At 32.0% G+C, this 27,484-nt stretch overlaps 1 protein-coding gene across 1 annotated transcript; it reads right to left on the reverse strand.

Annotated features, from left to right (window-relative positions):
* Positions 1-1,244: 1,244 nt before the first annotated feature.
* Positions 1,245-23,638, reverse strand: LOC134697411 (beta-sarcoglycan-like). Its single transcript, XM_063559674.1, has 7 exons — positions 23,529-23,638; positions 16,699-16,902; positions 16,058-16,246; positions 9,388-9,430; positions 8,734-8,894; positions 5,453-5,602; positions 1,245-4,520 (listed from the first exon to the last, which is right to left on the reverse strand). Exons 1-7 carry the CDS (start codon positions 23,541-23,543, stop codon positions 4,317-4,319), a joined length of 966 nt encoding a protein of 321 aa, XP_063415744.1. The 5' UTR covers positions 23,544-23,638; the 3' UTR covers positions 1,245-4,316.
* Between the last annotated feature and the right edge of the window lie 3,846 nt (positions 23,639-27,484).

Raw genomic sequence — 27,484 nt, forward strand, 5'->3', positions numbered from 1 at the left:
TTTGGTATCTTTTATCCCTCTTTTGGAAACGTTAACAAACGCTTCAGTTAAATTTGCATCCGACATGTCTTTTAAAAAAGGTGTGAATCGAACTTTTTGTGAAAAAAATAGATGTTGAATTTTGTTCTTTTATCACGATTGTCCTATTCAAAGGGAAGATTAAGTACTCAGAAACATGTTACAACTGGCCTGCCGTGTATGTCGTGGTCTTGTCCTAGGCCATATTCAAGTAGTTGCTTCTTTCTTACAATAATAGTAACTATTGTATTTAATGATTTAATCACCTTTTTTGCCTCTTTTTGAATTGTGTAAAAGTCAGATGTTTAGTCATACAAAATGATGCTTACGAACTATGTTTCTGGCATTTTATCTCCGAGTGTATCTGTAATCTCACTCACATTCACTAGAACATTAATTCCATTTCATCAATATTTTATAGTTGAGCCATCTGTAAGTTCCAACTCAAAGATGCCTTTTCATTTCTGTTTAAAATTTTGACATTTTGAAATCATCCAAGTCTTCCTGAAGTTTTTTTACTTTCTATCAAACAGAGGTAAAACCCTAGAATTCAATATATTTCATTTTCTATGTTCAGTGGACCATGAAATTGAAGTCAAAAGTCTAATTTGGCTTTAAAATTAGAAAGATCATATCATAAGCAACAAGTGTACTAAGTTTCAAGTTGATTGGACTTCAGCTTCATCAAAAACTACCTTGACCAAATACTTAATCTGAACGAACAGATGCACAGAAGAACTGACGCACAGATGAACGAACGGAGCCACAGACCAGAAAACATAATGCCCCTCTACTATCGTAGGTGGGGCATAAAAAAGATGTGGTATAATTGCAAATGAGGCAATATGATACATAAATTTACAACTGTAGGTCAATGTATGGCCTTCAACAACGAGCAAAGCCCACTATTTAAAATGATTTTAACTGATTTAAAATTCTGGTTTAAAAGATCTATCCAAGCAAAACAACAAATGACATTAACAATATTTACTGAAGAGGAAAGAATTATTTTAAGACAAAATCTAAAAGTCTAAAATGACAAAATGGCAATAATTTCTCAATTTACAGTAATCATTCCAGCCAAGTTTGGTAAAATTGATGAACTGGTGTCAGATTAGAAATAATTTCATAATTTTTTTAAAGACAACTATAATGCCAAGTGTAAGTTTTGGATAACACCAACCATTTAGACATTTTTTAATGAAATTTTTAAAGAAAAAATATAATTTCTGCTAAAATAGTTTTTTATTCATGCACAAAATTTCAGCATATGACTTCTTGAATCACAATTAAATGTACACCCATTATACCTATTGCTAACATATTGAAGGTGTAAACCTAAGTTTGGCTGAATTAAACAATACACAAATAATTCCATTATAAGCAATCAATATAAAATATAAAACCCAGCTTTTAGGTTCTCAATACTATTTTTCAGTTTTAATGCTTAACATAAATTTTAGTTTAATGTACTCAATAAATAATGCTACTTTTGCCCTTTTTATATATATGTATAAATATAAAATAATAATACAAATATATAACTTTTGTATAGAATTAAATCTCATTAAATGTGTTTCCTGTCTTTGTCACGGTTACTCATTTTTAATGTATATGACCTTGGAGAGGTCAGAAAAAAAATATCAAACATATGATTAAAGGTCAGAAAAAATACTAATTTATTTAATATAGAATTTTAAAGTCAAATCAATATTAAACTAAAATTATCAACTTTGACAAAATAGTTTTCAAGGATTTTCCCTAATATAATAGTGAATCAAAAACGGCTACTGCTTATTGAAATTATTCATAGAAAAAGATCAAATGAAGTTTCTAAGATTTATTTTGGTAAATGCATTAAAATATATAAAAAAAAATAAACATCTATGATTTTAAAGGTCAAAAACATGGTTTACAAATACATGAGGTTTTAAAAACAAATCAATTTATTAGTAAAACTAAATTTGACTTTATAGTTAAATGAGGTCATGGTTGGTTTTTTATTGCACTATAAAGATTTTGTGACTATATAAATATATAAATATCTGTGTGGTTTGGATTTTTAAGTTCTATCTTTAAAATCAGTTGCATTACAATAAACAAATACAGTAAAAAAATAATCTCATTCCAGACTGGCCTTTAAATTTGACTCATCTTTATAAAAGGTATAATAAATATCCTGCTGTCATAAATATTTGAGTGTTAAGAATTCAAACTATAAAATCAATTATCACTTGATAGAGACAGATTTCTATCAACTAGTCTATAATTGTGCATATATAACAAAAAATATCTTAATCCACAAATGTTAGCAATAAAAATGCCATTTTTATTTTAGTGATCTGTTGAATAGAAAAATCCTAAAACTTCTATATTATTTGTAAATATATATGTAAAATATAAGTATATGTGACTTTTATCATATTAGTAAAGTTCAAGAACCATAATTCATGCTTGTTATAGTGTGTAAGATATCTTAACCTTTCCCAGTTTGCAACTAGTAGCCATCAATTTTCTATAATCCAAATAGTTGTATGAAATAATTGGTAATTATAACTGATCTAAACAAGAATGTGTCCTTAGTACATGAATGCCCCACTCACACTATCATTTTCTATGTTCATTGGACCGTGAAATTGGGGTCAAAACTTTAATTTGGAATTAAAATTAGAAAGATCATATCATAGGGAACATGTGTACTAAGTTTCAAGTTGATGTAACTTTAACTTCATCAAAAACTACCTTGACCAAAAACTTTAACCTGAACTTCACACTATCATTTTCTATGTTCAGTGGACCATTAAATCGGGGTCAAAACTATAATTTGACATTAAAATTAGAAAGATCATGTCATGGGGAACATGTGTACTAAGTTTCAAGTTGATTGGACTTCAACTTCTTCAAAAACTACCTTAACCAAAAATTTTAACCTGAAGCGAACGGACGCACAGACGGACTAACGAACGGAGGCACAGACCAGAAAACATAATGCCCCTCTACTATCGTAGGTGGGGCATTAAAATATTCAAAACAAATTTAAATATGAAACAAACTGTTAAAGAGGCTATTCATTTTCTGTCAACAACAAGGATCTGTTGACAATACCAATTATTAGCACCATCCTTATTTAGTAATATCTAATCAAATGTTTACTAAAATACATAGGGACTTAATAGTAATCACTTACTGAAATATTTATAATCACATTAACACAAAAATGCAACTTACAAATCATATGATCTGAATGCAATAACATTTTTCAAATTACTACATCAATAATTTCAATTTCTGAAATTACAGAGCATAGTTTTTCAACCTTTAAAATACAACTTAAAATGAGGTATGACATATTAATTTAGCACCAAATTTGTATATCAATATCAATGTATCAAAACAACATGTATCTACACACTTATCTACATATCAAATCAATGACATCAATAAATATTGCAAAATGCCCAGATGTAGGTATAATCTGCTCATATTTCAAAAACATAAATATGTAGGGTTTTTTGAATTGTTAAACAGAAAAGCTGTTACTGTGGATTCATTTATTTTTGTGGGTATCAATTTTCGTGGATTAAGGAAAACTTGCCGATTTCTGTTTACAATGGGTATAGAAAATTTGTAATTCGTTAAATATATGAATTCATGGTTCACTTGTACCCACAAAAGCCACGAAAATTGGTATCTAACGAATAATAATGAATCCACAGTATTGTATAAATAAAACTACTGTCCTGTAATTGCATTCAAAATAATTACATCTGTGTATAAACCATTCATTTTTGTATACAAGATGTTCAAGTATAGTGGATGAAACATTTTTTTTTCTAATGTTGACAGGTTTTAGAGGTATATTTTTCCCAGCTTATAAGCATTCTCACACTCACAACAAAAAGTGATCAATGTCTTATCAAAGTTTTAAGTTTATATGATAAAATACTGATATTCTTTCAGGAAATATAAATACTAAAATAAAAATTTGTAATACTCAGTTATTGCTGTCTATAACCATGATAACTCTATGGCAAGATTAAAAGTTTCTATAAAAATAAATGTCCTATTTAAACTCACAACAGTATAAATAATGCCATTAATTAGTAAATACACTTAAATATAGAAAAAACAAAACACAAAATCTAATCTGGACGGAGAAATGGTAAGAATTCAAATTTATGTTATATCTTAATTACAGGGATAATCATTTGGGCTCAGCATTCTGACATCCAATACTGGCCCTGTGACTGGTACAGCAAACAACCGGCCCTGTAGTATGCATACACATACTTAATATCCTATTTACAGGGATCATCATTTGGGTCAGCATTCTGACAACCAATACCTGGCCCTGTGACTGGTACAGCAAACAACCGGCCATTTGGTAGGCATACACATAATTTATATGTTCTAGGTCCTGGTGTGTTAGACGCAGTTGGTTTTGGAATATGTTCCACATCAAGTCTTATACCATTTGCAGCATCCAGTGTTAAACTACCATGCTATCAAAACAGAAAAATATTCAATGCTAAAATATAACAGAAAAATATGTACAGTGTTCAAATAAAATAGAAAAAAATACACTGTTACAATTTATTACTGAAAATAGATTCTCTGATAAAGTCATAAAAACTATTATACAATTATTGACATTTCAAAATGAGGTTGATACAATGATTAAAGAAAATAGCATTGAAAAAAGAAGATAATCAAAATGTGTAAAGGTATTTATTAGCCTATCATGATTTTCCCCCAGGTGAATATAATGTGTAATCAAAGATGATTCTTTATTTTGATAAACAATTAGAAAAAAGAAATTCTATATTCATATAATAAATGTGTTTGATTCTTGAAGTAAATACAATGAGTATAGATGGTTTTTGTTTTTTTGTTTTTGTGAGAATCTTGAAACTATTGTGATTCCAAGTCCAAGTTCATTGTTCTACCCTAGAACTTAGCCATTCCTAACTTGTCAAATAAAATATCAATGATTTGTTGGTGGAATGTTTATTGTGGAATCTAGCCGTTTGATAGAAGCCAGTCAGAAATAATGAAGTTAAACCAATGATTTGTTGGTGGAATGTTTATTGTGGAATCTAGCCATTTGATAGAAGCCAGTCAGCAATGATGAAGTTAAACCAATGATTTGTTGGTGGAATGTTTATTGTGGAATCTAGCCATTTGATAGAAGCCAGTCAGCAATGATGAAGTTAAACCAATGATTTGTTGGTGTAATGTTTATTGTGGAATCTAGCCATTTGATAGAAGCCAGTCAGCAATGATGAAGTTAAACCAATGATTTGTTGGTGGAATGTTTATTGTGGAATCTAGCCATTTGATAGAAGCCAGTCAGCAATGATGAAGTTAAACCAATGATTTGTTGGTGGAATGTTTATTGTGGAATGTATAATTTTTTATAAAGACTGACACTTACTGTAGAGTACATGGAGATGTCATAATTGTCTGTAAAAAATGTGATATTCTCATTTGTAGATGACATTTCAACACCCTCCCATCCTGTTAAGTTCAGATGACTACCAATGGATTCAAGTATTAGATCAGGAAAGCCATTCAAACTGGTTATCTGCAAAATATGATACAATTGAAACTTAGTAACTTATCCCTAAAATACAGAAGTTCATCTTGTGTTTTAGATATAGAAGTGCAATCAGCAAGTTAATCTTACATTTTAAATAAGAATTGACTGATTGTGAAAAGACAATGAAAAATTCTTTTTTTTTTATCAACAAACAACAAATTTCTTCATTAAAGAACTGTAATTTTATATAAGACACTGTTTAATATTCTTCAAAATAAGGTTTTATATAAACACAAGAGTGCACACACTGAAATGTCTCGCCTTCTTTACTAATCATTGATTTTATGTTAATAGTCCTTAATGTAAAGCTTTATTACAACTGTCACAAAAACTTAACATTAACCAAGAAAACTAAACATTGATCAATTCAATGAACCATGAAAATGATGTCAAGGTCAGATAAACATGATTAACCATGCCAGACATGTACAGCTAACAATTCTTCCATACAACAAATATAGTTGACCTATAGCTTATATTTTAAGAAAAACAGACCAAACCACAAAAATTTAACACTGAGCAATGAACTGTGAGAATGAGGTCAAGGTCAAATAAAATCTGCGCAACTGACATGTAGATCATAAAATATTTACATACACCAAATATAGTAGGCCTATTGCTTATTGTATTAGAAAAATAGACCAAAACTCAAAAACTTAACTTTGACCACTGAACCATGAAAGTGAGTTCAAGGTCAGATGACACCTACCAGCTAGACATGTACACCTTACAATCATTCCATACACCAAATATAGTAGACCAATTGCAAACAATATAAGCAAAACAGACCAAAACACAAAAACCTAACTATAACCACTGAACCATGAAAATGAGGTCAAGGTCAGATGACACCTGCCAGTTGGACATGTACACCTTCCAGTCCTTGCATACACCAAATATACTAGACCTATTGCTTATAGTATCTGAGATATGGACTTGACCACCAAAACTTTACCTTGTTCACTGATCCATGAAATGAGGTCGAGGTCAAGAGAAAAAAATCTGACGGGCATGAGGACCTTGCAAGGTACGCACATACCAAATATAGTTATCCTATTACTACTAATAAGAGAGAATTAAACATTACAAAAAATATTAACTTTTTTTTCAAGTAGTCACTGAACCATGAAAATGAGGCCAAGGACATTGGCCATGTGACTGACGGAAACTTGGTAACATGAGGCATCTATATACAAAGTATGAAGCACCCAGGTCTTCCACCTACTAAAATATAAAGCTTTTAAGAAATGAGATAACACAGCCGCCGCCCAATCACTATCCCTATGTCGAGCTTTTTGCAACTTAAGTCGCAGGCTCGACAAAAAAAGCATATTAGACAAAAATTTAATACAACAATATTTTAAACTAGAGGCTCTAAAGAGCCTGTGTCGCTCAGCTTGGTCTATGTGAATATTAAACAAAGGAAGCAGATGGATTCATGACAAAATTGTGTTTTGGTGATGGTGATGTGTTTGTACATCTTACTTTACAAAACAGTCTTGCTGCTTACAATTATCTCTATCTATAATGAACTTGGCCTAGTAGTTTCAGTGGAAAATGTTAATAAAAAATTTACAAATTTTATGAAAATTGTTAAACATTTACTATAAAGGACAATAACTCCTTAGGGGGTCAATTGACTGTTTTGGTCATTTGACTTATTTGTAAATCTTACTTTGCTGAACATTATTGCTGTTTACAGTTTATCTCTATCTATAAAAATATTCAAGATAATAACCAAAATAAGAAAAAATTCCTTAAAATTACCGATTCAGGGACAGCAACCCAACAACAGGTTGTGTGATTCATCTGAAAATTTCCGGGCAGATAGATGTTGACCTGATAAACTTTTTAACCCCATGTCAGATTTGCTCTAAATGCTTTGGTTTTTGAGTTATAAGCCAAAAACTGCATTTTACCCCTATGTTCTATTTTTAGCTGTGGCGGCCATCTTGATTAGATGGCCTGGTCATCAGACACATTTTTTGAACTAGATACCCCAAAGATGATTGTGGCCAAGTTTGGATTAATTTGGCCCAGTAGTTTCAGTGGAGAAGATTTTTGTAAATGATAACCAAGATTTACGAAAAATGGTTAAAAATTGACAATAAAGGGCAATAACTCCTAAAAGGGTCAACTGACCATTTTGGTCACATTGACTTATTTGTAAATCTTACTTTGCTGAACATTACTTCTGTTCACAGTTTATCTCTATCTATAATAATATTCAAGATAATAACCAAAAACAGCAAAATTTCCTTAAAATTACCAATTCAGGGGCAGCAACCCAACAACGGAATATCTGATTCATCTGAAAATTCCAGGGCAGATAGATCCTGGCCTAATAAACAGTTTTACCCACTGTCAGATTTGCTCTAAATGCTTTGGTTTTTTAGTTATAAGCCAAAAACTGCATTTTGCCCCTATGTTCTATTTTTAGCTATGGCGGCCATCTTGGTTGGTTGGCCAGGTCACCGGACATATTTTATAAACTAGATACCCCAATGATGATTGTGGCCAAGTTTGGTTTAATTTGGCCCAGTAGTTTCAGAGGAGGAGATTTTTGTAAAAGTTAACAACGACGACGGACGACGACGGACGCAAAGTTATGGGAAAAGCTCACTTGGTCCTTTGGGCCAGGTGAGCTAAAAAGGAATATGAGCTTGCTTTCAGTTAAGGAAACATAATGGTTTGGTTTTTTTTTCTCTGTACTTTGTGTATTTTTTTATCATCTATTATATAGTAAAGAATTAAATATTTTTCCTGTACTGATTTTCATTGTATGTTCTTTTGTGTTCCTTCTTTTTTTCACTGATATCAATTTGAACATTGGTATTTGATATCTGATGAAGAAGTTTGTCTAACCTAACGATGGCATGCTGATTTGTTTCAATAGGCTGTAGTCTCATTGGTATTTATCAAACCTTTCCTCTTAACCAGTTAATTTTAAACCGCTCTATGCTAAATGACATTACAATTATCTGTGTGTTTGCAAAAAGCCAGAAATTAAAGGTTTAAATTGATTTCATTTTGTTGTATTAGTGTTCTACTTTTACTTTCAATGTTTATACAATTTTGTTGATTTACTATTTGTAATGGCTATCAATTAACCTTACATTGTTGGGATAAATTTCTGGAGAAATTAGATTTTTAATTTCTCCATCTAATTTGAGACTTGAACTGTCTTTGGTGGTAAACATCTCTTTCCCCGTCACAGAATCAATAATGGACATGGCTTCAACATTCTCTATAGATGTTGTCTTTGGACTAACAGTTACTAAAATTTAAAATACAATCATATAACAACAATCATTACATTAATTTGGTAAAAATTAACACACATGGTGTACAAATTATATATTTATATGGTCTACTTTATAGTTACCTGCTCAGCTCTCTCTAAAATTCACTTTTTTTTTTTAAATAGAAACAAACGGAAAAAGCAGTAAAATAGGCACTTTGAAATAAATCTTGTTGGGATGCAGTTTTTTTAAAAATAATACTAGTAAAAATAATTTGCATGCCTAAGCAAAGTGCTTTAAAAATGTTTATTTCATGAAAACAAAAGGTGGAGGCACATAATTTTGAATAAACTGATGCCCGAAAAAAACTTTATGATGATGTTAAAACAACATTACTGTGATCTGCTTTACAACTAAGTTTAAATAAAATTCAGTTAATTGAGACATTGAGAAATACATGTAGAGACAGGGTACTTATGTTAGTTTGCAAGGGTACAATAACTATCCACAAAACATAGTCAGGCTTACATTTTGGATGCCGCAACCCAGATCCTTTGTCTGTTATAATAACCTGAAAATAGATACAATGCTTTTTCAATTATCAACTGATAGATGCAAGCATAGGACTCCTGTCTGTAATATATTTAAACTTATTCTTACTGTTTATGATGTTCCCTTCTCCGAAATGGGTTTAAAATCATTCTATATATATACATATATATAGAACTCATCTAAACATCAAACGAACAATGTTAGATCTGTAAATTTGCTTTTGCAAATATTTTGTTCTTCCATCGCCGGGATTCGAACCCATGCTACTGAGATATCCTGACACCAAATCACCTGTACTGCAGCCGTCCCACTAGACCACATGACCACCTGGGCTTGTATATAAGTCTACAAATTACTATTATATCAGTAACTGTTTTTGCTAATGTAAAGGGTAACCCTGTAATACATGTAATACCAAATCTTTATCTCAAAACAAGCAATTTTATACGTAGGTTTGTAATGTCATAGTGTACAACTTTTAGGCAAAATCCTTTTTTGAACTCCCCATAAGTTTTATTGGTATGCTAGCCTTACCATACCTGTGATACATATGATGTATTATACTTTACTGACTATAAATACATAATCAAAGCGCTGTAAGCAATGTAGGCAGTTAACCAAAAACCAAGGCAAACATAATTATGAAAACTTTGGCAATGTTGCTTCAACTTTTTTTTTAAATTTAAAAGAACAAACATTAAACATTCATATATAATTGTATATTTATGTTCATTTAATGAATTAATCATTAAGGCAAACAATTTATATTTTATCAAGGTTTTCAATAGCAACGCACAATGGTCATGAGTCTTTCATGAGTCAGCAGTGGTACAAATTTGCAATGATTGCAGTTCTTCTAGTTGATCGTAATTGTTCGTATTAGTTGACTGTTAGTAGTCCAGTTGACTTTAGTACGAGCTTGTAAAAGTATGAATGGACTTGCTTCCCTGGAAAGAAAACTGAGTTTGTGTTGTACAGTACAAAAGTTATGAGACACAAATCAGACAAATGTTTACTACTACAGGGATCAATGGTGAGGTCTGACTGACCTGTCCATAGTAAATGTAAATGACTCCCACCTTCACCCCAAGTCCATGATGTCTAAGTTTGGAATAAAATGACAGGTGTTAGGGTCTAGCAAAGTGATATGCATATGTGTCGCCTATGAGATTGACCTTGTATGTCATTCAATCTTTTTTGAAATGACAAACAGGAATGAATATGGTTTAGGCGTTGGTATCTCAATCTTTTACAAGTTCTCAAAACACACACAAGAGGGTGTGGGATGACCCTAGGGACTTCCCCTATATTTCATTTGATTTGTTATAATGTCCAATACATGAATATATATGGTTGAGGGTGGGAATCTCATCTGTTTCTAAGTTATCAAACAGGAGAGGGTAGGGTGACCCTAAGGACTCTCCCTATATTTCATTTGATTAGTTCTCATACATGAATTAGAATATATATGGTTTAATTTAAAGGTTAGAATATATATTGTTATACATGAGGGTGGGGATCTCGACTGTTTCCAATTTCTCAATTAGGTGACTGCAGGGAATCCCCCTATATTTCATTTAATTTAGAGTTAGGGATCCCAACTGTTTCAAAGTTCTTCAACATGAGGGGTAGGGTGAGAACAGGAACTTCCCCTATATTTCATTTGATTTGTTATATAGTCTTATACATGAGTATATATGGTTAAGGGGTGATGATTTCGAATGTTTCCAAGTTCTCAAACAGGAGGGTGTACAGTGACCATAGGGACCCCCTTATAATTCATTTGATTTTTAATATTGTCCCATACATAAATATATATATATTGTTTAAGATTGTGGATCTCAACCATTATAAGTTCTCAAACAGAAAGGGGTACAGTGACCCCACGAACTCCACCTATATTTCATATGATTTGTTATATTGTCCCATACATGAATGTATATGGTTTAGGGGTTGGGATCTTGACCGTTACCAAGTTTTGGTCATGTTTGTCTCTTGTGGATAGTTGTCTCATTGGCAATCATACCACCTTTTTTTTTATATATAAGAAACTTCCAGCTATTTTAACTGACCTATTAAAATTGGGAAGAAAAAAATACCCCTTGAAATTGCAGTAATATGTTTAACTTGAAAAGCATTTAACATGCATTACCAACATTTATCACTGATAAAAAAAATTATGCTGTTACCAGGAACATACACTGTGCTTAAACGGCCGTGGGTACAAGATGGAGCCGCCTGGCTTCGGTTAGGAAGTTTTCTCCTATATAATTACAATACCATGAATACAAAAGAAATGTTCAGTAACTAAAAAGTTAAATAAATCTTTTAGGAAAACTCTGCAATGTAACACGAGGTTTGTTACTACAAAATAAACGATTACAGCACGATTTGCCAAAACACTGATGATGTCCGTAACTTCAAAATAACTTGTCCGTAACTTTTTTTCCTTATACCAATAGGGATGTCCGTAACTTCAACATAATGTCAGTAACTTTCAAAGAATATTTATTCATGGATGTAATTATTTTAAAAAAGAAATGATAAATAACTAAAATACCGAACCCATAGGAATATTCAAACGGGAAGTTCTTTATGGAATGGCAAAGCCAAAAGCTCAATTTAACACACCAAACGAATGGAAAACAACGTTCATATTCCTGCCTTGGTACAGACATTAAAAAGAAAATTACAAAAATACTGAACTCTGAAGAAAATTCAGAAAGAAAAGTCCCTTATCAAATGGAAAAATCCCTCAACCCAATGGATAACAACTGTGATTTTTTTTGACTTGGTACAGGTATTTTCTTATGTAGAAAATTGTATGGCAAAATTAATGTATTTTACATTCTACTGGCTTTACTGTATAGATTGTAAAATGCTTAAGTTTTTTAGATGATCAATCATGACATGCAGGTTATAAATCTCACCATTTCCAACTGTAGAAATTACATTAATAGTGAACATATGAAAATCAGCTTTAAAAGAGAACAAGTTCGGAGGTCAATCCCTAGCAGAAATACATAGATGAATCAGTACAAACCTCTAAATAAGATATTAATGATATGATACCCGATCTTATTTAATCCCTGAGGTCAATGAAACTTTTAGAAGATTTTAAATCTACCTTTATTGCTATAATAAACTGACACCTGATCAACAATATAGCCTTCCATCTATTCCGCATCTTCGCTAGCCAAGGGTTACGAAGAGAGCGAAAGTGGATCGTAACCCTTGGCTAGCGAAGATGTCAATGTCGTAGATATTGTCATTTTTTTCTCTCACAATCAACAACGCATCACACTAGATATAGTGAAGAGACCATACTTTTTTGTCTAACAATTCAGACATTATTTAAAGGAAAGGATATAATTTTTATCGCGGCTACACAGGCCAAGGACTCATCAGTGAACAATCTATAAAGCTAGAAGAATGTTAGATAAATTTCGCCGTACCGTCAGATCCCGTTTAACTTAAGTTACCCACGGCCGTTTAAGCACAGTTAACATATATATAGTTAGATAAACTGTTCCCAGCTGTCACAATGTATTGGATTTTCACATTAAAATTGGTGTTCAAAATATTTTCTGCTTTTTCTTTCTTTTACATATGTCTTTTGGTTTTCAATTCTAGTGTTTATATTTATTTACCATGCATAGATGTATTTTGTCACCTGTCTGGATTTTTCTGGTTGATAGCCAAATCCGGGATTACCCTTATCCGCTTCCGGAATCGGATCCGATATTGTAATCTCGCAGCAGCCATTTTGGTTTCAATGTTGTTTTTGACAGATAGTGAGATACAATTTTACTCGGATTTACACATTATTTATCGGCGATTTTATGTATAAAGCTAGCGGTTTAACAAATTGAACATCTCTGTCATGAATAGTAATGATGAAAATAAGTTTGAGATCGTTTATTAGGAAACTTTGGCAAAAATGTTTTCAAAGTTATTTTTTTATATTTTATCAAGGTCCGTCGGGCATGTCGTGCGTAGCTAGTAACCAAGTTAGTAGAAAGTCCTACTGCAAAAGTGGGAGGTTGCAGACCTCGGACCACGCTTATTTGAACCCCTGCGTCCAAATTTAAAAGATACGAAAATTTCGTCTTCCTTTAACTTCAAAATTGGCGGCCAACAGCGTGATCAGTTAAACTTATATACGTAGTTGACTACGTATTGACGACAAACAATATTCCTACGTCTTTTGCAATTTGGGAAATCTTAACTTCTGGTCTTTAGAGATTTTCGGAGATTAAATATTTCATACATTTGTTCTTTGACATCTTATCCAAAAGCTCAGGGGATAATAAACTACATAAGGATTCCTAATGTGCTCTACTTCCTATGTGTAACATCAAAACTGTTGGGAAAATCAACGATCATTTAAGGTTTTTCCGGTCATATTTTTTGTAATCCAGAATGAAAAGTATAAAAAAACTGTCCAATAAGTTACAAATAATATAGTAGCCAGCTAGATGATAACAGTGGCATGTATTTCAGCATTTATTGGGTAGCACACAAATCCAGGGTGCTCGCATAAGGCAGCTTAACTGCCTAATAAATTGTCCCCTTATTGTAACCACATTTAATAATAAGTTAAAAGGTTGGTTTTTTTTTCAAAATAAAACAATATTATCTTATCTGCAGGTTAAAATCATAAAATCTTGTAACCATGTTAACAAGAACATTTCATTTTATTGATAGAAATGTAACATTGTACCATGGTTACATCAAACAAAAAAGTCAATGTAAACAATATTAGTTAGTGACTGGTGAAAAATTATGTTTGTCCAATTTTTTAACCAATGCATATATATCATGTATATATCATAAACTTAGTTTAACATTCCATACCCAAACATATAGTATAATCTTCTAATTTTTTTTTATGTTTCTGGTTTCATTTATGAATTGAATGCTTCTTTTTGTAACTTTATTGGGGTGTAAAAGCGTTGAATTCTAAAAATGTGCGCAAGGTCAACGCTTTAACAACACTATAAAGTTATAAAAACTAGAGGCTCCAAAGAGCCTGTGTCGCTCACCTTGGTCTATGTGAATATTAAACAAAGGACGCATTTGAATTCATGACAAAATTGTGTTTTGGTGATGGTGATGTGTTTGTACATCTTACTTTACTGAACATTCTTGCTGCTTACAAACATTCTATCTATATTGAACTTGGCCTAAGAGTTTCAGTCGAAAATGTTAATTAAAATTTACAAATTTTATGAAAATTGTTAAAAATTGACTTTAAAGGGCAATAACTCCCTATGGGGTCAATTGACCATTTAGGTCATGTTGACTTATTTTTAAGTCTTACTTTGCTGTACATTGTTGCTCTTTACAGTTTATCTCTATCTATAATAATATTCAAGATAATAACAAAAAACGGCGAAATTTCCTTAAAATGACTAATTCAGGGGCATCAACCAAACAGCGGTTTGTCCGATCCATCTGAAAATTTCATGGCAGATAGATCTTGACCTGATAAACAATTTTACTCCCTGTTAGATTTGCTCTAAATGCTTTGGTTTTTGAGTTATAAGCCAAAAACTGCATTTTACCCCTATGTTCTATTTTTAGCCATGGCGGCCATCATGGTTGGTTGGCCGGGTCACGCCACCCATTTTTTAAACTAGATACCCCAATGATGATTGCGGACAAGTTTGCTTAAATTTGGCCTGGTAGTTTCAGAGAAGAAGATTTTTGTAAAAGACTACTAAGATTTACGAAAAATGGTTAAAAATTGACTATAAAGGGCAATAACTCCTAAAGGGGTCAACTGACCACTTTGATTATTTGACTTATTTGTAGATCTTACTTTGCTGAACATTATTGTTGTAAACAGTTTATCTCTATCTATAATAATATTCAAGATAATAACCAAAAACAGCAAAATTTCCCTAAAATTACCAATTCAGGGGCAGCAACCCAACAACAGATTGTCTGATTCATCTGAAAATTTCAGGGCAGATAGATCTTGACCTGATGAACATTTTTACACCCTGTCAGATTTGCTCTTAATGCTTTGGTTTTTGAGTTATAAGCCAAAAACTACATTTTACCCCTATGTTCTATTTTTAGCCGTGGCAGCCATCTTGGTTGGTTGGCGGGGTCACGCCACACAATTTTTAAACTAGATACCCAAATGATGATTATGGCCAAGTTTGGATTAATTTGGCCCAGCAGTTTCAGAGGAGAAGATTTTTGTAAAAGTTAACGACGACAGACGCAGGACGACGGACGACGCCGGACGCCAAGTGATGAGAAAAGCTCACTTGGCCCTTCGGGCCAGGTGAGCTAAAAAAGCATTCAATACTTAAAATTACATTTTTTTAGCTATGATCATGAAAACACGAATTTTATAATTGTTTTATTGAATTCACCTGTGCACTTTATTGTGGGACCAGGTGCTATCATGAATGAAGTTTTATTGAGTATTACAATTGCTCAAGGAATAACACGTGGAGTGCAGTTATCCAATCAGAATATAGAATTTTAGTGAAACGTACATCATGTACATCTAATATAATTATATGACTTTAACTTTCAACTTATCTCTTAAAAAAACACACCAAATTCCTTATACAATGTATACTTTACACATAATTTGCATAAATAATATAATATGCTAATGACTTACGGAGCTGTTGTTTCCATCAATGTATAAATGTTTGTTAGCTCTACTTCCTATCCTTCCATTTAATATCTGAACGTTATCAAAAACAGACTTTCCAATAAATCTTAAGAGATCATAATCTGGAATGTGTTCCATTGCATCTATTCCATGTTGTGGTGAAATCCTCATACAATAAATAACAGCTGTGGTCAACTAAAAAATTCAATTCAACCTTTTTTTATTATGTACATATAAAAGTATATGCATCTTATAAAATTGCATGCATCACTGCATTGATACATGTACCTGAACCTGTATACATGTATATGCATGAAACCTTATCAGTGGTAATCCTAATGTTCTTTATTTTTTTCATTTGAAAATTCTGTGTTGACAATTGATACATTTTGTTTTCTAAAAATTGGTTCTTTTCTATAGACTAAAGAGCTATTTAGTACTTGAAATAACATGTGCATATTTGGTTTTTCTTTGATAATTTAATGGTGATCTATAGGTATCTATTTACCATGCAATTTTTTTAGGTACCTCTTTTGTTCTGTATATCATATAGGCTATACATGATATATGTATCATGTGTATAATACTTAATTTTCTTCTAATTCTTTATTGTCATTCTAAGTATTTTTAGCAATAACAAATCTTACCAATGCATTTACTATAGCTACAATAAATAGTAAGGTAACTAAACAGTAAAGGAAGTATCTCTTGCGTCCTCTAATTCCTGTCTTGTGTAAATACTGTTCATTAATGTTGATATAACCTGCTCTAAAGTTACTGTTATGTTCACGTGTTATCCTTCTCTTCAAGGCAGACTTCTGTCTCATCGACAAGTTAGCAGTGGTATCCCTCTGAAATACAACATATATATATCTATCAATATGTTTCAATTATTCAATTTATCAATTATAGCTGACCTGTTGCTTATAGTGTCTGATTATGATATACTGACAGAATTACAAAAATGTATTACGGTATTGACCAATGAACCATGAAAATGAGGTTAATATAAAAAAGAAGATGTGGTATGATTGCCAATGAGACAACTTTCCACAAAAGACCAAAATGACACAAACTTTAACAACTATAGGTCACTGTATGGCCTTCAACAATGAGCAAAGCCCATACCGCATAGTCAGCTATAAAAGGCCCCGATAAGACAATGTAAAACAATTCAACCGAGAAAACTAACGGCCTTATTTATGTGACAAGAGGCTCTCAAGAGCCTGAATCGCTCACCTTAATTTTTTTGGTTAAATCTCTCATCAATGATTATTTTGGCTTTTCAATTTATTTAAATTTTCTTTGAATCGTCCTATTTTCTTCAAAACCAAAAAAAAATAAAAAATTTCTCCTATGTTCTATTTTAGCCATAGGAGCCATGTTTCTCGACATACAAGGAAATAAAATATAAATTTATACTAGATACTCTGAAACTCATTTAGCCTAAGTTTGGCTGAAATTGATACAGAAGTTTCAAAGGAGAAGATTTTTTTAAAGTAAGTCAACATGATGAACAAATTGTGAAAAAAGTCTTTAAAGGTCAATAACTCCTTAAGGGGTTAATTGACAATTTTGGTCAAATTGACTTATTTGTAGATCTTACTTTGCTTAACAGTTTATCTGTATCTATTATTATATTCAAATTTCCTTAAAATTACCAATTAAGTGGCAGCAACCCAACAATGGGTTGTTTGATTCATCATGTTCATCTGAAAATTTCAGGCCTGTTAGATCTTGACCTAATGAACATTTTTATCCCCATGTCAGATTTGCTCTAAATGCTTTTGTTTTTGAGATATAAGCCAAATACTGCATTTGACCCCTATCTGCCTAGTAGTTTCAGAGGAGAAGATTTTTGAAATAGTTTACTACGACGACGACGGACACCAAGTGATGGCATAAGCTCACTAAAAAAATGAACGAAAAACAAATATGTAACACATAAACAAACGACAACCACTGAATTACAGGCTCCTGACTTGGGACAGGCACATACATAAATAATGTGGCGGGGTTAAATATGTTAGGGTCATATAATACCTGCCCAGTCTAACAGTCAGGGGTACTACTTGTACAAGTGTATTTTATTAACTTGAAGAAGTGAAAAAAAATATACACATATAAGTAAATAAATAATGTTTGAATAATCTCCCCTTAATTTTCTGAAAAATTTACTTGTACAAGTAAATTTTTCCTACAATCCCACAAAATCCTCAAGTTTTGAGATGTAAAATCATGCCTTTAATGATTTTTCCCAGGTTTGCTCAAATTTTTTCATTAAAGTTCAATGTTTCATCTCATTTATTCATCAAAGAAACTAATTGAGCAAAGATCTTGTATATTTGCGCAAGGCCACCAAAAATTGCTCCTTTGGGGCTTGTAAATGAGCAGTGTTAGGAAGATAACAGACAAATGGGACTTTCATTGTCCATGAAATTACACTTGAATGATTAGTAAAGACATCTGCAAAGGGTACACAATTTAAAATTCTATTAGAGCAAAGAAATCTTCAGAATTCAAGAAAAAAAGAAAGGATGATTTTTTTACCTATACAAGTATAAAAATCTGAATGCGGAATGGACATAACTCAGCCAATTTTTTTTTTACCTATACAAGTAAATAAAAATCACTTATATAAGTATCCTACAAATTTACTTATATGTGTATATTTTTTTTTACTTCTTCAAGTAAACATGGTAAATAAAATACACTTGTACAAGTAGTACCCCTGACTGTCTAACAGACATGTATACATTGCATGAAATCAATTTTTGTAACAATTATAGTTATCCTATGATCACTAACAATAAGCAGTCAGGGTACTTAAACAAGTGATTTCAAAATCACTTCCTTGACAATGACAATGAACAATGAACGAGCAATTTTGATGTGAATATTTAAAAAAATTCCACACACACTTTTCAAAATCACTGAAACAAGTAATTTGAGAAGTTAATATGTAATCACTTCAACAAGTGTTTATAACATTTTTGGGATATTTTTCCGACAAGCTTGATTTTGTTTAATGGTAAAAAGACCAGAATTCTATTGAAAAAACAACTATAAACATGTAATCAAAGAGCTGAAAGCTCTGAGGAAAAATGACGCCACTGTCTCTAATATTGGGATAGTTTTTATGCAAGTCTTGATTTTCACATACCTTAATTAGTTTAACAATGCAACATGTCTCGTAAGCATATAATTGATATTTGTATATGTGTGTGTGTGAAGTGAAGGTGACAACTGGCTGTTTTTTTAAGACAAATGAATAGGTCAAGACTACCTGAATTGTACAAATAAATACCGTAGAAAGGCTTGTATATTTCTCACTGGTACATAGTCTGAAACCGGGTCCGTTCCCGCCCATTCACGTTTGCGCCCACTCATGTTCGCCCCCTTTCACTTTCACACCCTACATGTTCGCACCCAATTTTAATTGGTTTTGTGTTTAATAACTCTGTAAGCAAGTGCTTACTTGTCATGCTTATAAGTATAATTGTTGTCATTGTCTCAAAAATAAAGTGTTGAATAAATCTTAATCATGTTTTGGATAGGGTATTGTTAAAAATAATAATAATCCTTTCTAAATAAAGTTTTATTTTGTCAACGTTTTATTTTGTGTTGAATAACTCTTAATCATGTGTTGGTTAGTGTATTGCTATATCTTTGTTTCATTGACTTGTTTCAAAATGAAGTGAGATTCTGACTATGTTTTTTTTCTGTGTGTTGAATAAATTTTATCATGTTTTGGTTATAATAGTGCATTGCTATATTTTGGTTCCTATATTTTATTGCTTCGTTGTTTCAGATCAAAGGGACCAAGCTGTTAAAAACAATTATCTTTTGTGTTTTTCCTTTAAAATCTTCAATGTTTTACTCATACTAAGCTATAAATACATTCAGTATTTACACCAAAGCAATTTAAAACAACAATCATGATTTTCCAATTATTCAACTTGAATTCGAATTAAAATTGGGCCCGAATGAGTAGAGTGCGAACAGACCTTGGGTGCGAACGTGTGAGCTGCGAACATGTGGGGTGCGAAAGTGTATTGGGCACGAACAAATCTGATACCACAGTCTGAACCCCCTTCTTTAAGTAAATAATCTTTTTTTTACTGTCTAATGAACCTCAGGTAATTTCAAACATTTGTCAAAGAATTCTAGTCAAACCGGAACCTGGTTAAATTGGCACCTGGACAAATCAGCACCTGGTTAAATCGACACCTGATATAGTCAATTCGTCACCCATGTTAAATAAATATTATTAACAGTATTTTAAGCAAAAAGAGTAAAAAAAAAGAAAGGGGTTGCCAGAATTTTTTTCAGTATTTAAGCAAAAAGAGTTAAATACTAACCTTTCACATTTTTGGGTGTTCATGTACATTTTGTATATTTTTATTTTTCTCAACTAAATGACTTTTTTGGTGTATTTTTAATGATATATATATGAGTAGTCCAAATAATTATTACGTCTGGCAAGGCTTTTTTAATTTTATTCTGGAACACCTTCCTATGACCGCAAGGCTATGTTAATTTTTTTCTGGGACGCCAGAAAAAAAAAAAATATCCTTGTCAGACGTCATAACTATTTGGACTAATACATGAGATATTGGATATTTTTATGCATTATTTTAACCAGTTGAGCATTTTACAGGATTGTTGGTTTAATGCTGTTTAAACTTTTCTGAAAAAAACACCTTAAATTTGCTAATTATTTGGCATGAGTTTGATTTATTGAAAGGGACTCATAGTTTTCCATTTTATTTTAACAATTGTCTAATTGTAAATTAAAATCAATGTCCATTATAAGGGAGACAACTTTTTTAGCGATCTCTAATTACAGGGTCAAATACGGAAAATGGCAAGTACCCTATTCCCAAGGTCTCTTTTAAAAGCTTTAGCTCACTAACTTACTGCCCAAGCCTACTGGTGAAATTGATAATCAAAGATAAAGGGATAATTCATTTATGTAGGAAAATTATAGAAAAGATTCTGAAAGTATGGAAGATCAATGAATGTTTTTTTTGTACTGGTATGGATAGCGGTACATCGAATGACCGAATAACACTGTTATTATCCGAAGAACACTCTAAAATTTTAATATTAACACATATTGGTAATTTTTAAACATTGATTATTAAATAATATTATATTATAAGTGTATTTTATAACTTAAAAATGATTTACAGAAAGCAGGTATTAAAGTTAATAAAGATCATTATATAAATTAGTGTGTTCATCCATCATGGCGACCATTTTGTGAAGACTCAATGGGAAGACTAAAAGAAAGAGTGCATATTCGAATGCAAGGGGAAATGCTATAAAAATAAACTAGTATTAAATAATTTTCTGTATAAAAGGAGAATTGTTTAATAATTGTTTTTCAGAAAGGTTTTGAAAAGGTAACAAAAACATCAAAGCATTGCAATTACTTAATCGTAATGGTTTATTTCTTCCTCTGTGATATTTTATCCTGAGGATAATTTGTCCTGGTAATGTTTATCCAGGCATGGTATTTCGCAGGTTGATTTTTTCCAGAGGAGTGAAAATCTATCGGTGTTATGCGGATAGTATGTACCGGTATATATTTGCCGTACAATATTTCACAGAACCATGTGAAATAGAGTCCTATTATCTACTATGTAAGTTACTCACAATCATGACAATCAACATGATCAATATATACCTGACTATAATTATAAAATGTTTCACAAAGGTAGACCAAATTTGCATAATTTATCAAAGGGAGGTAATTATGACCAATATATATATTTTAAAGATATTAATATATATATATTTCTGAATTATTTCATAGTGAAAATTTTCCTTGAATCTTATTTCTTATATATTCATTTATATAAAAAGATGACTTACATTTAATTTAATAAGACAGATAACATTTCACAGGTAAATACTATCCAGCTGTTAAACATGCTTTTGTTCCAATATATTGTTACGCTATGATTTATTTGATTTCCATATAGACATGATAGACAAAGCTATTTATATAGTTAAAATATCATGATAATCAAATTCTTCTATTACTGTTTATAACAGTAGTAATGCAACTATATTTCTACCTTACTTTTAAATTTATATTTGTACTGAGATCTGAAAACAACTCACTTTTACATGTGTTTCACTAACCTTATTTAATCATAACATTATTTTCACAATTACGATCTTTGAAATTACTTCTGGTTTTCTTCTCTATGTTTCATGAAAATTCTTGTTAAAAGGATGATATTGACTTGAATATTTCAGGAAATTTTTCAAGGATAATTTGTGAAACTATTTTTCCATTATTATAATAATACAACCCATCAGTGCTTGGGAGCCTTATTAAAATGCCAATGGTAGGATTTGAATAATCTATAAATGACTAATACCGACTAAGGCTAATTTGAGGGGTTGTCGATCGGAAGGGTCCTGATCCCAAAATCGATCCTGGGTTGAAACCATGAAATCACCAGATCGAAAATCCCCAAATCCCGAGCTTAAAAACACACGATCTTGACGCCCGAAATAGGTACTGCCTCCCTCTAATCTCTAACTTACTTTCATTTTTGCCAATTCACTATTTACCCTTTTTAACAATAAATTATATATCATGTATATAGAAATTCCCTGACAGAATACAGAGAGTCTCTATATATTAAAGTAGCCGCGAAAAATATTTGTCATCTCTAAGGGATATAACAGTTGTGATATTTGCGATCTAAACACCATGATATGGAGAACGTTCTACGATTGGTTGTATTTGTGGCACATGTTTTACTTATTTTAATATAAATGAAACTGGTATGACCCCTTGAACATGTTGAATAGTAAACATTTAAAAAAAAATAGTAGACAGAATACAGAGATTCCCTATATATTAAAGAAGTATAATCGTAGTTTACATGTAGATAAACGCGAAAAATAAGAGTCCTCTCTAAGGAGGTATAATAGTTATGGTTCTGGCGATCTACATGTAAACACCATGATAAGGAGAACGCTCTGATTGGCTTATCTATTTTTCTTTTTTGTTAAATCTATCATACAATTGGTTGTATTTGTGCATGTTTCAAACAGGAAGTCCTATCTATGACTAAAAGTCAGTCTGATGACGGAATCATTTCCGGACTCTTTTTTTGACATTTTTCTCCCAAAATAACTCAATCTGAATAATCATAAGAATGGATGACAAATGCGACTATGCATGTTACCTATAGGACACAGAGGTATGATGATTGATTTATTGTGGAAGGAAGAGAAGCGACACCCAAAATGATTTTATGAGGTCTTCTCGTTTAATAGTATAGATTTGGATCATGGATGGAGAGTTGTCTCATCGGCACCCTCACCACATCTTCCTTTACGCAAAAGTTTTATAAATATGTCTCTGATTATGGTAAAATAACTAATCTTAAAGAGGATATAAGATATGCATTGGTTTCTATAAAATAACTTATTAGTTAAGAATGATTACTTCAAAGGGATCCATCTCTTTCTGCAATTGAATCGACTGGTTCTGCAGTTTTCCCTTTTTAAACCTCCATCCGATAATTAGAAACCAGATACCAGTCACAATTCAATTAACACAATGTCGGCGGAAACGCGAATCTAATACGTGTGCATAGATTAACTTTTATTTGCAAATTAATGCACAATAGAAGTTCCACCGTGTTTGCAGTAAATTAACTGTACATAGTGAATTCTACTTTGAATTTAATTTCTGTTATGAGGGACTGGTCATTTGTAACTTGAAGGGGGTCTATCTGTATCTGTATCTGTATTAAGAAATCCCCGGCTCCTTCAAAGACTTCGTAATGAATTAGTTTTTCAAGAAGTCTATATACACTTGGTTTTGGAATATAAACAATAAAAATAAATGTATGCTGACCTGTACGCTTGCTTGACGTGAAGGTCTTTAAGAGTTCATTATTGGAGCATGCAAAGTATAAAAACATAACATATGTATAAATTTGTTTTCGTTATGAATTAAACACCCTTAAAAAAATAAACCACCAATTATCTATCGAAGGTATTGTAGTATGATTTTGAATAACCTCATTGAAACAGCAATCGCACAACAACAAACTAACTAGAGGCTCTAAAGAGCCTGTGTCGCTCACCCTGGTCTATGAACATGATGACTATGTGCATATTAAACAAGACACAGATGGATTAATGACAAAATTGTGTTTTGGTGATGGTAATCAGTGTTTGTAGACCTTACTTTACTGAACATTCTTCCTGCTTAGAATTATCTCATTCATGAACTTGGCCCAGTAGTTACAATGGAAAAGATTTGTAAAAATTTACAAAAATTTGCAAAATTGTTAAAAATTTACTATAAAGGGCAATAACTCATTAAGGGGTCAATTGACCATTTTGCTCATGTTGAAATACTTGTAGGTCTTGCTTTGCTAAAAATTATTGGCAATTTGCTGTTTACAGTTTCAGAGGAGAAGATTTTTGTAAAAGTTAATAACGAAGACGACGGACGACAAGTGATGAGAAAAGCTCACTTGTCCTTTTGGACCAGGTGAGCTAAAAAGAAAGAAAAGACTTCATGCGTGTACAACAAATGTCATTTAACTTTATTCTACTATATATACAACATACAACATGGAACACGTAACATGCAACTGCAACACGCAACCGCCACAGACATGCAAAATAGCAGTTCACAATAGCGAGTGACTCGGAGATAAAATGATCTGTGCATCTATTACTATGTTCTATGTTGGTAAGAGTTGAGCATTTAGTACAGTTTAATTTCTAAAGCTACAAAGAAAGCTTTCCAGTTCATGCAGGTGTGATACATGATGATATGCATTACACATTACCTTGCATGGTGTTGGTGTTAAAATGCTGGACTACGATGTTGCTGAAGTGACGATAGAATGTAGCACTAAATTCTAAAATCATGTTTGTAATTGTAAATTTACACCTGAAGATGGTTGCATCTGATATTTTTCAACATCTTTTTTGTTCATTCAGTAAGTAGTTTTTGGCTGACACGTTGACGACTTTTGATAGCGTAAATACTTGTGTCGGTATTCTCCCTCTTGTTGGCCGTAAGATTGCAATGATGAAGTGTTTTTCAGAAGTGTTGTCGTCATCATGTGAACAATGGAATTAGGTAAGAATTGGTATATCGTGGGAACATCTTCGCTGTCAACTAGAAAAGAATTAAGTTCAGTCAGTTAAAGAGAGGATGTTGGTTGTATTAGTTTAGCTTGGGAACATCCACACTTACCACGTAAAAGTAATATAGCTGAGCGGAATGTTTGGTAAGAATCTTGATAAGGAAGCTACTAGGTCTGTTGTGTCTATGAAGGGATAGTAATTTCTTTCCGGGAATTATGCCAACTAGTGTACAAGATGATATAGATTATCCCTTATATAAATATTATATTATAATTATGATCAGTAATCTCTAAGATTAAAGCCAAAATTGGTATAGCATGGGAATATCCACACTTACCCATTAATAAGACGTAATAATCTAATAGTTATATTTAATATATTGATGAGTTTCCTATTCCAACAACCATCAATTTAAACTACAACATCAATGTACATATCCTGGAATCAGTCGAATCAAAGCCATTTCTACGAGCTGAACATTCTGAACTTACAATGTCATACCGATCGTGCAAGCCAGTCAAGGTCGTTAAAAACTTCCATTTGTTGAAATTTGTCACCATTCAAAGGAAACAGAACACTTTAGGCTTCATACGATAAAAGGTTGGATTCTGTCAACTTGCATCTGGTGCAAGAAAATTGTTACCGTTAATTTTATTACTACCACTGGGTCGATGCCTCTGCTGGTGGACTATTAGTCCCCGAGGGTATCACCAGCCCAGTAGCCAGTACTTCGGTTCTGCCATGAAAATACGATTTTTTTTGTGTTATTAAAATTTACTGTTACAAAATATTATCTCCCTCATGCAAAGCTCTAATTTCTTTCACGGATTTGGCTATACTTTTTGGACCTTTTGGATTATCGCTCTTCCTCTTTTATATAAGCTTTGGATTTCAAATATTTTGGCCACGATCATCACTGAAGAGACATGCATTGTCGAAATGCGCATCTGGTGCAACAAATTTGGTACCGTTAATTTTATTGCAACCACACCAAACACCCTATAACAATGATTGAAAGTGTTTTTCTTAAGATAAGTTACTAACATCTTTAAATGGTGATAGGAACAATGCGCTATAGGTCACAAACAACTTCGATTTGAAGCTTCGTTTTTTAATACTTAAAATAAATCATTTGTAGCATGAATTTGTGTTGTAAAGAATATAAAAAAAGTATTGTTGGGTGATATCAGAGACATCATTCATTATTATATGTGTCTCAGGTGATATGAAATGTTCCAGACTTTTCATTCGTCAAAGTGGGTATTTAATAAAAACTAATAGAAATTCAGTATATTAAGTTTTAAAATCTTTCATTTTCAAAAGTAGCAAATGGGAGGGTGCAGCACATAGGCACTTGTCTCAGAAAAAAATTCCTATATACTATATTAAGGTATCCTATACACCTGATATATATATTAAGGTATATAGGGGGCAGGGGTAAATCTGAGGCAAGTGCATGTGGTGCAGCATCATTTAAAGTGACGTCATTTACCTATACAAATATATAAATACATTAGATAATGACGAAATACAATACAAAAATGCATGTATTACAACCAGTTAATATTAATATATAATATAAAATGGATAATGGAAATGGGGAATGTGTCAAAGATATAGCAACCCGACCCAAAAAAAGCAAACAGACGAAGCCAAATAGACAAACTCATCATAGATACAAGGATTCAGTTTTGTTTTTACGTCTACAAAAGACTCATCAGTGACGCTCGAATCCAAAAAAGTTAAAAAGGCCAAAATAAAATACGAAATTAAAGAGTATTGTTTTTCACAACGAGAATCCTGCAACCGGAGAAGAACTTCAGCTGGCCGGCCCCTAAACAAAAAGATGTCCTTATAAGCAAAATGAACGCCGCACTAAACTCCAAAACATATAAATGAACTGAAATTAAAAACATACTAACAGAATAATAAAGGCCAGAGGCTCCTGACTTGAGACAGGCGCAAAAATGCAGCGGGGTTGTAAACATGTTTTGTGAGATCTGAACACTATTCTTATACCTGTAGGTAATGTAAGTAAATTAAACACACATAGCAATTCGCACAGTAAAAAACTCAGTTGAAAATAAGTCTGAGTGCGATGTCAGATAAGTAACAAAAGAAATTAAGCAAAATGATAATGGTACATACATTAACAAAGGACTACTCATAATTACTGACATGCCAGCTTCAGTTTTAAATTAAAGTAATTGAACGATTATGTCTTCATCATATGAAAATCAATCAAAATTCCTCCTGTTAGGGGTTTATTATCACATCATCATAAAATAT

Source organism: Mytilus trossulus, chromosome 14 (genome assembly GCF_036588685.1).
Source record: "Mytilus trossulus isolate FHL-02 chromosome 14, PNRI_Mtr1.1.1.hap1, whole genome shotgun sequence".
Taxonomy (NCBI): domain Eukaryota; kingdom Metazoa; phylum Mollusca; class Bivalvia; order Mytilida; family Mytilidae; genus Mytilus; species Mytilus trossulus.